This window comes from Chenopodium album, chromosome 12 (assembly GCF_948465745.1).
Source record: "Chenopodium album chromosome 12, dcCheAlbu1.1, whole genome shotgun sequence".
In the NCBI taxonomy this organism is placed as follows: Eukaryota; Viridiplantae; Streptophyta; class Magnoliopsida; order Caryophyllales; family Amaranthaceae; genus Chenopodium; species Chenopodium album.
The window spans coordinates 9,251,993-9,268,299 of NC_137845.1; the positions used below are offsets into that span (position 1 = coordinate 9,251,993).

Genomic DNA, 16,307 nt, shown 5'->3' on the forward strand with positions numbered 1-16,307 from the left:
CCATCGTGCTTGCTTTCCTGTTAGCTTTGGTTGGGTAAGGAAGTGGCTTGCTGCGGTATTGTCAGTGCGAACAAGGAACTTAGATCCCAGCAGGTAGTGTCTCCACCCTCTCAAGCAGTGGACGATAGCCAGAAACTCCTTTTCTTGAGCAGCATATCTTTTCTCGGCTCTACTTAGCTTTCGGCTCTCGTAAGCGACCGGGTGGCCTTCCTGTAGAAGGACCCCACCTAACGCAAGTCTGAAGCATCAGTATCAACTTCGAATGGTTTGTTGGTGTTTGGAAGGGTTAGGACAGGCTCTTTCGTCACCGCTTCCTTAAGCTTGAGAAAAGCTCCTTGCTGCTTGTCCGCCCAACTCCATTTCCGATCCTTCTTCAACAAGTCCGTGAGGGGGCTTGCAATTGTCGAATATCCCTGAATGAAACGGCGGTAGTAGTTGGCTAGCCCCAAGAACGATCTTAATTCTGAAACATTCTTCGGAGCTTGCCAATCGCTAATGGCTTTGATTTTCTTTGAATCCATTCTGTTGCGACCTCCACCTACCAAGTGTCCGAGGAAGCCCACTTCTTTCTGAGCAAAAGTGCATTTCTCACGCTTCAGGAACAAATGATGTTCTCTTAGTTTCAAGAATACTTTCCTCAAGTGCTCTAGGTGGTCTTCGAAGGTGCGGCTAAAGATCACAATGTCGTCTAAGTATACCCCTACAAACTTATCAAGGTACTCGTGGAAGACTTGGTTCATCAACGTGCAGAATGTTGATGGAGCGTTTGTCAGCCCAAACGGCATAACCAACCACTCGAAAGCTCCATATCTGGTGACGCAGGCCGTCTTCTGTTCGTCTCCTTGGGCAATTCAAACTTGATGATAGCCCGACCGAAGATCAAGTTTGGTGAAGTAAACAACATCACCCAATTGGTCGAATAAGTCGGCCACCAAGGGTATAGGGTAATGATTTCTCACTGTCAGCTTGTTTAAGGCCCGATAATCAATGCATAATCTCAAACTCCCATCTTGTTTCTTCTGAAAGAGAACTGGTGCCCCATACGGCGCCTTAGAGGGTCGGATAAACCCAGATTGGAGTAACTCATCAAGCTGTTTGCCCCAGTTCCGCTAACTCGGGAGGTGCCATTCGGTAGGGGCTTCACGCGGGAGGTCTAGCTCCTGGCACCAACTCTATGGTATGATCGATGGCTCTCCGAGGAGGGAGTGTTTTCGGCAGCTCCTTAGGGAGAAGGTCAGCAAATTCTTCGAGCAATCCCTTCATGGCATGAGGGAGGTCAGTCTCTATCTCATCTTCCTTCAGCGAGAGGGTAGCAAGGAATGTTGGCTCATTTCTCTTTATTCCCTTCTTGAGTTGCATTGCGGACAAGAGAGAGCCCTTTTTACATTCCCCCGTTTTTCCCGGCGAGCATGTTCTATCACATGATGTTATCATAGTGCCCTTAAGATTAGTGTATATGAGAATGTTTTGGAAATACTTTTGCTATTGAAATCTCTCTATGAACAAAAGGTCATTATGGCATTCGGTCATTCAATTTCAATATACAACTAAAATAAGTTATAATAAAAACTAAACAAATTCATTGGTTTTCCTAAGTGTGCCTAATATAAGAGAGTAATATTTTAGCGATCAATAATACTCTACATTAAAAATTGTCAACACAGAGACCGTACTAACAAACAGCACTAGGCCAGCAGATCGCTTAATGAATCTTTGTTACTCACTTTAAAATTATTGAATCAAATCAATCAATAATGGTGTTTGGTGGATTTTATTTATTTATTTTGGTAGGTAAGGAGAATTACCTATTAGAAATCACTTTAATTTGACCTAAGTTATCGATCAAGCTCATTAAATATAGAGGGAAAGGGTTAAAAAAATCCCTAGTCTCAAGGAACCCTAGTATTATTCGATTTCAAAACTTCTAAATTGCGAGATGTAAATCTTTTCACTAAACCAACCTTTGTTTGATAGTGTTTGATATAATGATGGATGTAGCAGTGTTGGTAGGAGTAAGGGAGTTGGCTAGTAAAGAAAATGAGGAAATTTTTGGAGATAAAAATTAAGACAAAAATAGAAAATCTATGGAAGTAACTATTAGTAAAACAAAACAGGCTAACATCATTAAAAGATTTTTTTCTAAGATTAAATAAATATTGTATTTCTTTCAAAATTAATTAATGAGATTATGATTATACTTTTTCAAATAAAGAATATTGACAATTATTTTAAACAAATAATATCTATATCTATTAACCCGTGCAACGCACGAGACTAAACTAATTTTGTAATTAAACTAAACAGGTGCATTTTTGAATGCTAAAATACTTTGTATAATTTGATTTATATGTAGTATTAAATTTCGTAATAAACTATTATATACTCCGTATTATATGAGTATTATTATAAAGAAAGGCCGTTCATATTCAAGATTAATAAAAGAAGATATCAATGATTTAGATTTTTTCATTTGAACTAGTTTTTTTGCCCGGGCGATGCCCCGGGGTCATTCTTTGTAAATAAAAATAATATAACAAAATAAAGTAAAATAAATTGGTGGTTTAATAATAAAAAAATATATCATTTGTTAATTTTTGTAAATATAATTGAACATCATAATTCATTATTTAATATGCAGTAGCGTAAATGTTATATCAAATCAGTTTGTTTTATTTGTTAAAGGAAATTTTATTTCAGCTCTATATCATAAAAAATTTCTTAAAAGTAACATATTTCGTGGTTAAAAGAAAAAACCTTAATTTAAAATTTGGGTTACATATTTTAAATTCTTAACTATAACCTATATGAATTAAGGTTGAGTAACTAAAAGAAATGAAATTAATTTTATAATCATATTGTTGTTAAAATATACACATATAAGTGGGCAATTTTAATTTTAGAATTTATGAACATGAATAACTCTTTTTAATACAACTTTATTGTCAAAAGATTTGTTGTTGGAGTGGTGGTTAAAGTATAGATTTAATGAAGATGAAATTATGGGTTACAAATTCTTAAATGGACCTGGTTCACACTAATTTATTGTGGACCACTAACATTAGAGAAACTATGGTTGTTTTATTAATAAAAAAAAAAGTCACTATAATAAAATAAAGGTCACTATGTTGAAAATAAAAGTCATTTTGGTAATATATAGGCTATAAGAGGTTAATTTTTTTAATAAAATATTTTATAAGGTCAATACTAATAATAAAGGTCACTATGTTAAAATAAGGGTCATAACGTCGTACTTCAAGTTCACAATAGTATTAAACATTATGTAACTTTTAATAAAGGTTACTATGTTAAAAATAAGGTTATTATGTTAAAAATAAAGGTCACTATGTTCAATATAATGTCAGTTGCGTGTGTATAAACCTCGGGTCCACAATAATATTATTGTGAACCAGGTCCACGCAAGTATTTCTAATACTAACAAATTATAATTTTTTGGGTGGAAACATTGGTGATTAGTAATAGTAGCTGACATGGCAACACGTGGCGAAATTTGACAACATGTGGCAAGATAACAATGCTTGCCATTGAGTTTTAATATATATATTGATTGATTTTCCTTTCAGATAATGTAGTAGTTTTTGTTTTTTATTCAACAAAACAGAACACAATATCATTATCCTATTTATATAGTACTTCATACAATGACTATTATCCATAATTTTCATAATTAACCACCACTTGTATACAATCATTTAAGATAGTCCAAAATCTGACGACACCTATCTCTTACTTTCGAGGATCAAATTCCTTTTCAATTGGTACTCTCTCCAAAAAAATTCAATTGGTTCTTACCAAAAAAAATATCCAATTGGCCCAACCCTTTAATTTAATTGTGTATTGCTAAAAAAGATTCCTGTCCTTAGTTAAGAATCTGCAAATTTTCACATTTCCAACGCCTTATCCTCTGCTCAAAAAAAAAAAAAAAAATTTAAAAAAAAAAATAAAATTCAATTATTAATTTCTTGACTTTTTCTTTTTAATTTTTTTCATACCCAAAAATATCTTGTAAACTGTATAAATTGACAAGAAAGGTTCTCTATTTTTCTGGGCATCATTTCCTTCTTCATCCCCTTAAAAAAATTGTAGCTTTACTAGTTTTGATTGAAGTTTTTCTGGGGATCGAAGATGGCCGCCTTGTTTCTGGGTTTCTCTCTGCTTCTTCTATTTGCTCCTTCGGTAATTCATCTATCCATTTATTTTGGTTGATCCTTTTTATTTTAATGAATTTGTCATCCATTAAAGTTTCCATTTTTGGTTAATTGTACTTTTTTCTATGAATAACTGTGATGTTTGCCTTATATTGATTTAGTTGACCCATTTATCTTAAAGTTATGATCACTTGTTATAATTTTGATTGGTCAAATTATAATAACTACCCATTTCAGAGATCTGTTTTTTTTTTTTTTTTTTATTAATGTTTAATCATTTAGAATCAGTTTTTGTATTAGAGTTATAGATATGACTATACGAGTTAGCTTAGTTAGTAGAGTCTTGAGGCATGTATCTAAGGCTCGAGATCAAATTCCGTCTAACTATCTTTTGTGGCTCTCTCTATACGAAATTATATTGGAATTACGATTGAATTGCTATGATTGGATCTGTGGAACTTTGAATTTGTGGAAAGAATTAAGAAAAAATTCCCTTTTTTTCTTTGGAAAATATAAATTTCTTAAACGGAGAAAATTTGAATTTCTTGTTCAAATTTTAATTTGAGCTATTGTATTGGTGGGGTGGGGCAGGAGAAGTAGGAGGCTTTGGTGTATTCTACAAGTATTTATTAGTGGCCATTTCTGGGTTAGTTAGCAAATGGGAAATTCTTGTTTTTAATAAAATATATGACTCACATAGTTTGTCCTCTGTTGATGGGTTGATTTTTGAGCTTGATTTAAGTTGTTGCAATTACTAATCATCACTTGAAACGTGTAAGAAATTCTTGGAGTATTTATTTGTCGTAAAAATGTTTATAATTGATTTTAGCACTCCCAAAGTTATAACCGCAGTATACTTCTTTGAAGAAGGAAGAAGGAAGAAGGGAGCTCAGTTATTGATCCTTGGAGTGTCAATATAATTATATAACCAAACCACCCTCTTCTCAATTCTCCCTAAATTTTCTCCTACACGTTGTTTACAATGGTAAAACATACAAGTATTTTTTTCCTATATTCTTTGACACTGTTTAAAATCATGTGTTTTAAGTGTATGCGTCTCGTTCCTTGGGAAATAGAGTTGTGCTTTTAATATTTTGTCAACCTATGAACTGCTGGCTTTTTTTACTTTCCAAGAAGTTCAACTTAGTGTAGATTTTATTTTGCTTCATACAAGTGATACAACCTCTTTACCACTTGAAAGTATAATTCATTAGCAATGGACATTGGTAACTTGTAATCTACTGATCGAGTAGGAAAATGCTAATCGAGTAAATGTAGGTACGAATAAGAATCTAAGTGTAGTGATACTTAACTTTAAAGAAACCCACTCAAGGTGTAAATTTGTCATAGATTCTCAACCCATGAGAGTTATATATAATGCTTATTCATAATTTGCGAAACTAGTGAAGTGGAGTCATATGGATTGCAAAGACAAACATATGACCTTGACATCTTGCTGAAAGCTGAAATCAAAATTCATTACCTAATAACATGCAAGTGTGTGCGTTGCCCTGCAAGAAGCGTGAAATCATAAATTAGTTCCTGTATGTCCCCAGCCACAAGACTACTTATGCTCACAAGCTTTGTACTCTTTAGTGGTTGTTATTTAGTTCCTGAGAGTATAAAAGGTTCATCCTTAAGTTGTAATGAAGTAGAATTTGAAGCTGTATGTTATACAAAATCTGCTGGCTATGCTTCTCAATATATCATTATCTCGTTGTCTGTTCCTTTCTTGACTTGACAAATTCTCTGACAATTTTTTTCATATTTATATTGCAGCTTATTGTGGCCGAATCAGTTTCTGAGCTGAAGTTGAACTCTAACCTTCTCCAGGTATGTTTAAGCTCCTTTGAGTGATGTATAACTTATGAGTCATCTCTATATTGATCAACACACCTTCATATCTTATTTCAGGACTCTATAGTCAATTCAGTAAATACAAATCCAAAAGCTGGATGGAAGGCTGGAATGAACACGCGATTCTCTGATTTTACAGTGAGTTTTTGTTCAAATGTTCTCTGATAATTGTTTGATGAGACTCAATCTTTAATCTTCAACAACCTGAGTGTTCCTGTAACTCTTTAGATTTGCGCAAAATTTTCACTGCTGTTTTTTTTTTTTTTTTTTTTTTTTTTTTTTTTTTTGTTAAGCTTGGCCAATTCAAGCGCATCTTAGGTGCTAGACCAACCCCGGAGAGTGAGAAGAGGAATATTCCTCTAGTGCATCATGACAGGTCCTCGAACTTGCCAAAGGAGTTTGATGCCAGAACAACATGGTCTCAGTGTAGCACTATTGGCAGAATTCTTGGTAAGTCTAAGTGATGTATTCTTCTTTCTAATTTTGTATAACAATATCTATGTAATGATCATCTAATTCTTATTTACTTTTGTCTCCCTTTTCCTCTATCTCACTTGGGGGTCATTGCTAAATTCCGTATTAAAGACCAGGTACTTGGCATCTTATTACATTTTGTTAAAACAGCTGTCAGTTAAGATAAATCACAGCATTTCAAGCTCACTTAGATGATCTTCTGCTATCTATCAAATAGGGTCACTGTGGTTCTTGTTGGGCATTTGCTGCTGTTGAAGCTCTTTCAGATCGTTTCTGCATTAATTATGGCATGGTAACTACACTCTCTTATCTTTTGAATCCATTATATTTCCTTTCCTTCTGAAATTTATCATAACATTATGTTCCCCCAAATATGTCCTTGTAGAACATCTCATTATCAGTTAATGATCTCTTGGCATGCTGTGGGTTCTTGTGTGGAGCCGGATGTGATGGTGGAACACCCATCTATGCCTGGCGCTATTTTGTTCACCATGGTGTTGTCACAGAAGAGGTAAAGAAATTATTCTTCAGCCCAATGATATGTTTTCTCAACTTTTCAACCTTTTCCTACTACTAATGTCTGTATGTTGACGTGTGTGATCGATTTCTCTGTAACAGTGTGATCCATACTTTGACACCACTGGTTGCTCCCACCCAGGTTGTGAGCCCGGTTACCCTACTCCCAAGTGTGTAAGGAAATGTATAGGTGGCAACCAATTATGGAAACAATCGAAGCACTATGGTTCAAATGCCTACAGAATTAAAAAAGACACATATCAGATCATGGCTGAACTCTACAAGAATGGACCTGTTGAGGTGGCTTTTGATGTTTACGAGGTAATCGAATAGCAATCTGAATCACCTAGCAGGCATTGTTCAGTTTTAATAGTTTGGAATTTAGTGACGGAGCTCAAATTTGATCAAGCTGATATCATTATAAACTAGTAGATGAATGGATTAATATCAGTATAAATAAGCTATATTGGTGACTCGTTAGGGCACAAGGTTTCCTTTTCCTTTGGGTTGTCAATCATGAACAATGAGTTGGGATGACAACCTGCTAGATAAGATTTAAAATGCTGACCACCCTCAACATTTGCTATGTAATTTTCTGAAGTGCTTTAATTAACAGATATTAACTGGGTTCATTGGAACCCTGTGCTTCTAATATAGGTCTGTCACTGATTGATTTTTCAAACAGGCTAAGGGACTTAAGCTGGGAAAACCGGAATCGAGATAGAGAGTAGTTGCCTAATGCCTCCGCCTTTTGCTCAATTCTAACGTTATTCTATTTCAGGATTTCGCTCATTACAAATCAGGAGTGTACAAGCATGTGACTGGACAATACCTTGGAGGACATGCTGTGAAGCTGATTGGATGGGGAACTACTGCTGACGGAGAGGATTATTGGGTACTTTTTGTTACCTTTTCATATTCTGACCCTTTCGATGTATGAATTATATCTCATTTGTGATGCCTGGTTGCTAATCCAATGTCATGTTTCACAGCTACTAGCAAATCAGTGGAACAGAAGCTGGGGTGATGTATGTTTGTTCTCTCTTGTAATCTTAATTCAACCATCAATTAATAACAAGTATATTTTTGAGTTTTGACTCATATCTTTACCTTATTATGACAGGACGGATACTTCATGATCAGCAGAGGAACCAACGAATGTGGCATTGAAGAAGACGTGGTGGCTGGCTTGCCTTCACCCAAGAACTTGTACAAGGTGGTAGGCGAATCAGATGATGGTGTTTCTGCCTCCTTTTAAGCGATATGATTATTGCTCATTGATTGGCTTCTATAACATATTTCCAAATCAGCATCGATGTAGGAAATGGACACTATTTGATATCTAATGTTCATTGGCAGCAAATCATATTTGTAATTTGTGATTCAGAACATTAATGAAGATCTCAGTTCTATAAGGACATGATTCTTCAGAATAATTCTCAGCTAGTCTATTACATGTAAATGAATACTGCTTGTTATTAACCAAATTATCAAAGGAACATGCCACTCCTTTTAAGTTCTTTAATTCTTTCTTCCCTCCCTTTCTGGATTATGGTTGAATTAGCGAAGTTCTCCAGTGCCAAGCAGGCCATTATGGATCGGAGATCGAAAATGAAATCTTTGATCTCATATTCTACTCCCTGCTTTACGGCTCTCCTATTGATCACCGGTCTCAATTGATAACATGATAGGATCTTGTAACAACACAGGCTGTTATGGTTACTTGCTGGTTGCTTCTTAGATCCTTGCAGAACGCTCATTTGAGATTATAATTAAATGATAACAAGTGTGTGTTGATAAAAAAGGATCACTTGAGTTAGACTACAATCTCATGTTCTTTGTGAAGAATAGTTTCAAATGTACACCTTTCAAGACAATAATTAGACAACACGCTAAAATGTAAAAGATAATAAAGGGTTAAACATGAAAAAAAAAAAAAAAGAAAAAAAAAAAGGAAAAAACGATCTTTTTATAAAACTTTTGAATTACACGAATCTAAACTCCTATTAAATAATATTATTTTTTATTTTATTTTTTTTTTATTTTTTTTTTTGTGAAAAATATTACTCCTTTGAGCTCCATAATTGTATTTTACTTATTCATGTAGTAATTTTTTGTTAATTTAAAAATGTTAATGATTTAATGTATTATTGCTTGTTAGTTTAAATATTAATGCATTATGTATCATGATTTTTGGCCTAATTCTTTATTTGATGATCAATTCAAAAGTCACACATGAAAGTTCCCTTTCAAATATGCTATCACAATAATTACGAGTTTATGACGTGGAGGACAAACAGGTAATACTCTCTATCATAGATCAGCTTTTACCCTTTCTTTGTCATTTGATTGGGACTACACTTGGTAGGGATGACTCATGTTCGATCCTCCATAACAACAATTAGGAGGGGACTGGAACATAACCATTCAGAACTAATCTCCGAATCCGAATTAGCCCTAAGGGTGTACCGGGTGAAACACAAAAAAAAAATAGATTAGCTTTTACATTTTCCTCTAAAAAATAGAACAACGTAACATTTCACTCCGTATTATTCATGCCAAGCAAGCACGACATCTATCTATTACATATTACTAAAAGCGAACTTAAAATGACACTTGGCAGCATTGTATTGAGTATTTTTCCTCTAAAAGTATTGTTTAAAAGAAGAAAAAAAAAAAAAAAAAAAAAAAAAAAAAAAAAAAAAAAAAAAAACCTTACCATAATGAAGGATCATTACATCTAAATAATGAGATTTGATTTACATGAAATGTAAACTAAACCTTCTAAAATATTAAATTGTTTATTATAACTATTATATGTGGTTATTTTTATTTATATGCTTCATACTTTCTAATAATTGGTATCGGAGCCCTTTTTTTTATATGTCGTTTTATAATTTTGTTGTATTATAATTACTCTGTATTAAACAACCGTGCATCTATTGCACAGAAATTAATGTTGTACTTCACCGTATAATTTAGTAAAATTCGTGCATTACACGGGAATTTAACCAATGACAATATAAAGCACATTAAAATAAGTTAAATTTGGCATAGGAACTCAAGCATGGCATGGTGGCATGTGCACTTGGATAATGCTTGGGCTGCAGTTAAAGTTTTGAAATGGAGTAAATCAGCACGAGTCAAAATGTAACAAGTAGGCTTAGTTTTGGGCAAGACATGTTAGTCAAGCACGAGGCAAGCCCAAACACGAACCACAACCTTCTTAAGTATGAGTACTTCAGAAATACGAGTACTTCAGAAAAGGATGATGGTTTTATTTTGGACAAGTGCAAAATACATGTGAACTTCTATCGTTACCTATTGCTTAGGTTACGAGTAAAAAATTAGTTATTGGCACGGGCGATGTCCAAATCATTATAAATTTATAGGTTTGATCAAATTAATTTAGAAGGGTTAATGTTGAACAATATTACAATAATTAAATGAAAATATAGTAAGAGATTATACATATGAAGAGTTTTCAATAAAATTAAACATTAATTTATTGGCATTGAAGTTAGGCCAATGAAAAGTTTTTGTTAAAGAGGCTAAATATCAATACAATTCAATATGGTGAGAGAAGAGGGGTGACACATAAGATAACATGTACGCATGTAGCGCCTATGTGGCATATGATTATCCCCATGAATTTTAATAATATTATACATTAAGAACATGTCAAGTTAAATTAAGAAAACCTTAATTTATATTGTACTCATATAGTCACATGGTTACATTGATAAATAGCATGAAAACATCATTTTGATCCAAGATCCGATAGTAAATACACTTTATTTCTCGTAAGAAATGATTGCACGTATCATTATTACACATTTAATGAGGAAAGCGATTCTGGCATTCATATCTATTCATTTAAAGGTACGTGGAATTTTCCAGGCAACACAAAAATTGTGCACTTGTTTCAGTCTCAATCTGAGTCATTCTTGCATTGCTCAAGGAACACCTGTGTCTGTTTTCACTCTAATAATTTCCTAGTGTACTAGTAGGTCTTGATACAATACACCCGTTGCATACGAGCTTTTGAAGTTCACAAAACAAGCAAATAATGTGCCCAACACGTATTACTTGACAGGATAGCAAGAAAGCTTATAAGCATTTGAACGTTTCTGAATGCAGAAAAGTACGAATAACAGCCAACCTGATAGTTCTGCACACGTTCTATTGAATTTTTTAACCCACCAGACAGTTCTACATGAAAGCATGCTTCAGTCAACTTCTATTTTCAGATTTTAAGGGAAGAAATAGAACAGAGTAACTTAATTAGTTAATTATGAAGGCTTGAGATTAAAATGAGAAATCAATCAAAAGGCTTACTATGTACCAAAAAAGCATAGTAAAATTCAAGAACATGATAGTCAAATTACTGCTACACCCTCGACTTCGAAATGAACATATTTTTTTTCCTTAGAATGATGGAAAGTACTACATGTTAGAACTTATCCATTTCAAACATCTATGAAGCTTGAACATTTACTCCTAAATCAAATCTGAAGTTCCAAAGAGAAACTTCTCATGGATTGAAAATCAAAGATCTAAAATACCAACTCCCAAAGCCATAAGTTATACCATCCAATGAAATGAATCGCCGTTTTCTTTACCCCAATTGCTTGTTCCATTCACTTATCTGTATTTCTTATGTCCCCCCCTCCCTTTCACAAGAACTTGATTGTTTCCACTTACTTTACAGTGATCTGACAACCTTCAGACGGCTCTAATTCTATCCACCCAATCCACACTACGTCGACCCTTCTCAAACTGTAAATCAATGCTTTTTCGAGACCTGTCATGATACTCTACACTTCTTCGGGACCTCTCCAGCTGCTCAAAAGGAATGTTCAATTTTTCGAGCTTATTGACGCTGCTGGCCTTGTACTCATGTATTTTCATCATTTCTGGCCGGTCAATGCTTTTCCTTGGTTTTTCTGGCCGGTCAGTGCTTTTCCTTGGTTTCTCTCTCCGGTCAGCGCTTTTCCTTGGAGCATCGTAACAGTCAGTGCTCTTTCGAGAATTTTCAGGCCTGTCAACACTTTTGCGTGAGATGTTGTGCCTTTGGGAAGGAGGTTTCTCCATCATGGATACAAATTTCTTGAGATGTCTAATATACTCGGGGTAAAGTTCCAAGTCACAATGACTTCCCCCTTTTAGCCACAAGGGTTCATATTTTTCTGGGGACATTTCCCACAATGTTTTACCATGTGAAAAATCAACAACATCATCAGCCGTTCCCTACATACCATAACATGCAGAGTTAACAGATTACCCAAAGAAAACAGTAGTTTGATGCTTCTAAACAATGGAAAGAAAATCAAATGAAGCTTCAATTCTTTCATGGATAAGCAATCAGAACTTGAGAAATGATACCTTTTCAACCATAATTAATAATGTCATAGCACTATTGCTCCACAAATTCAGCTTGAGTCAAAAGATGCAGTTAAAAGTGGTTAAGCAAGTCTCTTTTAATTTGATGATTTTGTTCACTCAATGATCTTTTAATAAGATGAAAGCCAAGATTACGTAACAAAAATATTAAGAAATAAAATGGCTTCAGCTATAACTGTTCATTTTACAGCGAGGAGGCCAAGGAGCAAAAAGAATGGCAGAGAGGTGAGAACGGATGCTTACATGAATTACCAGAACAGGACACTTCACCAATGGGATTTTATCGATATTCTGCACAGAAGAATCAAAAATATTTACTTACATGCTTCAGTTCCTTGAACTTGTCAAAACAGGAAATGATGAACCAAACTTGTCGAAATAGGAAATGATGAAGCAATTTATAATACCTTGTAGATGTCAAACCAATAAGTGCGCTTAACAGGATACATGACTCTCAAGCCTGAAAGGATAGGACTATGCAGTACAACAGCTCTTAGTCGAGGTAAACGAGAGGCAAGATCCAAAGTGGGACCACTACCAACAGATTGACCATAAAGAATGATATCTTCCTGCTTAGCACCATAGTTCTCTTCAAGACACTTATAAGCAGCTTCAATGTCTGCATACGTGTTGTTCTCAGTGGGCTGTAAATACACAAGTGTAAGTGGCTAACTCTTGGGATACTTGGCCCTTTTTTTGTAATACAAAAAGGAATCGACAAATTCAAAAGATTTTCCTATTTCCCAGTAAATAACAGATGTAAATTTTACTTGAGTTACCTTTCCAGTTGATTGCCCGTACCCAGAGTAATCATACCTGCAACAACAAAATTACTTAAGGTTAATTTACCAAGTATGAAGTTCTGCTTGTACAGTCTATGGCATTCTATAAAGAGAGTCAGCCTTCAGCAATTGGGAATATCATGAATTAAATAGATTCACATCTAGGCTGTAAGGTCTGTAAGACTTCAACAATACAGGAGGTTTGCATCTGAAGCACATTTTACCATGTTTTCTAGGCCCCTTCTCGCAGCCAGATTTTTACAGCATTTCTGATTTCGCAAGGCATGCATTAAAGAAGGGAGAGTTCTCCAACCTCTCCCCTATCAAGATACTAGAATTTTGTACAAAGCTTCTCAAAACAAGGAATTTCTCTATCCAATATTCCCCCCTCACCCTTCATGCTTCATCATCCGACAAGTTAAGAGGGTTCAGATCTTTGTTCTTGCTCTGCTCTCACAGTCAAGATACAAATACAAAAATTATGCACACTAAAAACCAACAAAATGTTGAATATAGTATGATATCAACCTCCTATCGTGCTTATGGGTAAGTAGAGGAGCATTTTTAGGAATTAATGGAGCTTGAGCTCAGCAAAGGTTTTAATTATCAATCAAAACCAGCTCTGCTCTGACTGAAGTGCAATCTCGACAATATACGACCTGATAACCAAGGAATGACTATATTATGCTATAAAATCCTTTGACGAGCTTGGTAGCCTTGGTTGAGTAATTAGCAAAAGAATAAACCATATTAACCAAGCATACGGAGTTTTCTACATGGAAACAAAAGAACCCTTCAACTACATTATTTTCTACATCTGTCCACAGAAGTGGACAAAAGCAAATACGAAATTCGGGTTTCGTTAAGTAGATAAAGTATTATCAATTATTGTTTAACGTTTCACCATGTAAAAAGAAGATACTAGACTGCTTAGAACTGTTGCCATACGTCCCCCCCTTTCTCATAAGTAAGCTATCCAATCCCTTCAATTTGGTATGAGGATAAAAGGAACACGCCAAATCTACCATATAATAAAAGACCAAAATGATTGAATGACAAGCAGGAGAGAGACAAGTCTTCCCTAAATAGAAAATATAGATAGAACAAATGGAACACAGATAGACAACGACTTCACACACCAAGCGATCAAAAACAAGGCCGCCATCAGCTCATCAGCATCCCGAAATTACTCGATATTACTCGATATAACTCCATTGCAGTAATATACCATATTGACCTCGAAATACAATCCGGTTCAACCACCTTCCATTAATCACTTTACTACTAATCCAAAATCAAGGCATTAAACGATCAAATCCTCATCATCTAGCTGATTGCAACTACTCAATAGCCTTAACTCCATCATCGAACGAACAAGCACAAAACTAGTCAAAGGGTAAAAGATCAAACTAAGATATAGCAGTTCCAACAATTAGGGAAAAATCTCAGGTCAAAAATCTTTCTATAAACGCTAATTAAACTCATATAATCAAATTTCAGTAGCAACCCATTAATTTTTAATTACCAGAAAATTAGAGAAGATGAACCAATATTATTATTCTTTTTATATTATATTTTTTTCAGCAATTTCCAAAACCCCCAAATTGTCAAATCGCTAATCAGAATAAAAACAAACAATAATAATAGCAAAAAAGTCGCAAAAACATCATCACCAGAAACAAATTAACAAATTCCAAATATGATAACCCTGATTATTCACACAAAATTGACAAAAACCCAGAAAAATCAAACTAAAACCCAGAATCCCAACATTAACAAAACAATAAAATCAACAAAAAAAATAAAATCAACAAAATATCGAGGAGAGAGAAAATACATAATTGAGAATACAAAACATACCCCATAATATTGACCTTCAAATGAATGCTCAACTCAATGAAAAGCTCATACATCTGACCAATATCAGCAGCATTTCCATGAGAGTAAAGCACAGTAGAAGTAGCCATTGGATACCTCACATAAACAGCAACGATCTCAGTTCCTCTTCTTGTTTGGATCTTCAAAACGTCGACGTTTTCCCTGTGTGGGTACGGTTCTAGAAGCTGTAAACCCGTTAATTCATCTTTCACGACTCTGTATGAAGGTGGGTTTGGTGGGAAAAACGCGAATTTAGCCGCCATTGATGACGTCACCCCTCCCATCTCTCAAGTTCTCTCTCTCTAAACTTCCCCTGTTTTTTTCTCTCTCTGTTTTTTTTCGTTTCTGAGAAAAATTAACAAAAAAGGGGGCTAAATTCAGAACTGGGTTATGACATTCCTTTACTTTTTGTGGGGTTTACCTTTTTTTTTTTTTTTTTTTGAAATTTGTGGGTTTCTTTACTTTAACAAAATCTGATCACAAAGGTGTTTCCCGGTGGACTTCAGCGTTTTCCGGCGGAAGCGTTTCCCGGCGATGGTTGCGGCGGATGAAAAAAGAGGAGAGAGAAAGAAGAGGGAAGAGGAAGAGGGGAGAAGTACCAAGTTGGCAATGGAGTGTGGTCACATGTAAGAAAGTGGGGGGAGATTTAATTTATATCTATGGCAATTTAATTAATTATTTTTAATTTAATATTTTACTTTTTATTTATTTAATTAAATATTGTTACTCTTTGATGGATTATAAATTATGGTTAGAGGGTGTTGACAAAAATTGGACAGAAGTTTTACAGGTTGTTATGTAGTAAATCATCATGTACACATGTCATAAATCATAATGGTTAGTTATGGAAAAAATTTGTTTGAGGTTTTGTGACACTTTGAGGTAAATCTAGAGATATTATGATGCTTTGAGGGTAAATCTAGAAATTAGTTGAGATTTTGGACTAGGTAAAGATAAGCTCAAAAAATTATAAAATAGGAAAGACATATTGGCTTTAATTTTTCATTAATAATTGGATTAATCTCATACATTTATATTTTCGTAGTTTTAATTAATTAGCCCCAAATATTTCAGTTTTTATTTTTACTCCATCCGTCCCTTATTGACAGTCGCTTATATTCAATTTTAATTCCCAAAATGATAGTCTCGTGTGTTTTTTCAAGTATCATTAAAATATTAATTTTTTACCAAAATTCTCTTCAATTTGCAACAATATTTATTCAATATAACT

The 16,307-nt window shown here is 34.3% G+C and overlaps 1 protein-coding gene and 1 pseudogene across 2 annotated transcripts; one reads left to right on the forward strand and one right to left on the reverse strand.

The window, feature by feature from the left end:
• Positions 1 to 4,010: 4,010 nt before the first annotated feature.
• Positions 4,011 to 8,538, forward strand: LOC145570260 (cathepsin B-like protease 2; annotated as a pseudogene). Its single transcript, XR_014096419.1, has 10 exons — positions 4,011 to 4,194; positions 5,946 to 5,999; positions 6,081 to 6,161; positions 6,317 to 6,524; positions 6,689 to 6,789; positions 6,883 to 7,008; positions 7,116 to 7,334; positions 7,795 to 7,908; positions 8,006 to 8,041; positions 8,137 to 8,538. The product of XR_014096419.1 is annotated as a cathepsin B-like protease 2 (transcript).
• A 2,817-nt stretch (positions 8,539 to 11,355) lies between these two features.
• Positions 11,356 to 15,692, reverse strand: LOC145570261 (uncharacterized). The gene is made up of 5 exons (XM_081629298.1): positions 15,059 to 15,692; positions 13,196 to 13,232; positions 12,824 to 13,060; positions 12,660 to 12,707; positions 11,356 to 12,263 (listed from the first exon to the last, which is right to left on the reverse strand). The coding sequence occupies exons 1-5, from the start codon at positions 15,358 to 15,360 to the stop codon at positions 11,739 to 11,741; spliced, it is 1,149 nt and encodes a 382-aa protein (XP_081485424.1). The 5' UTR covers positions 15,361 to 15,692; the 3' UTR covers positions 11,356 to 11,738.
• Between the last annotated feature and the right edge of the window lie 615 nt (positions 15,693 to 16,307).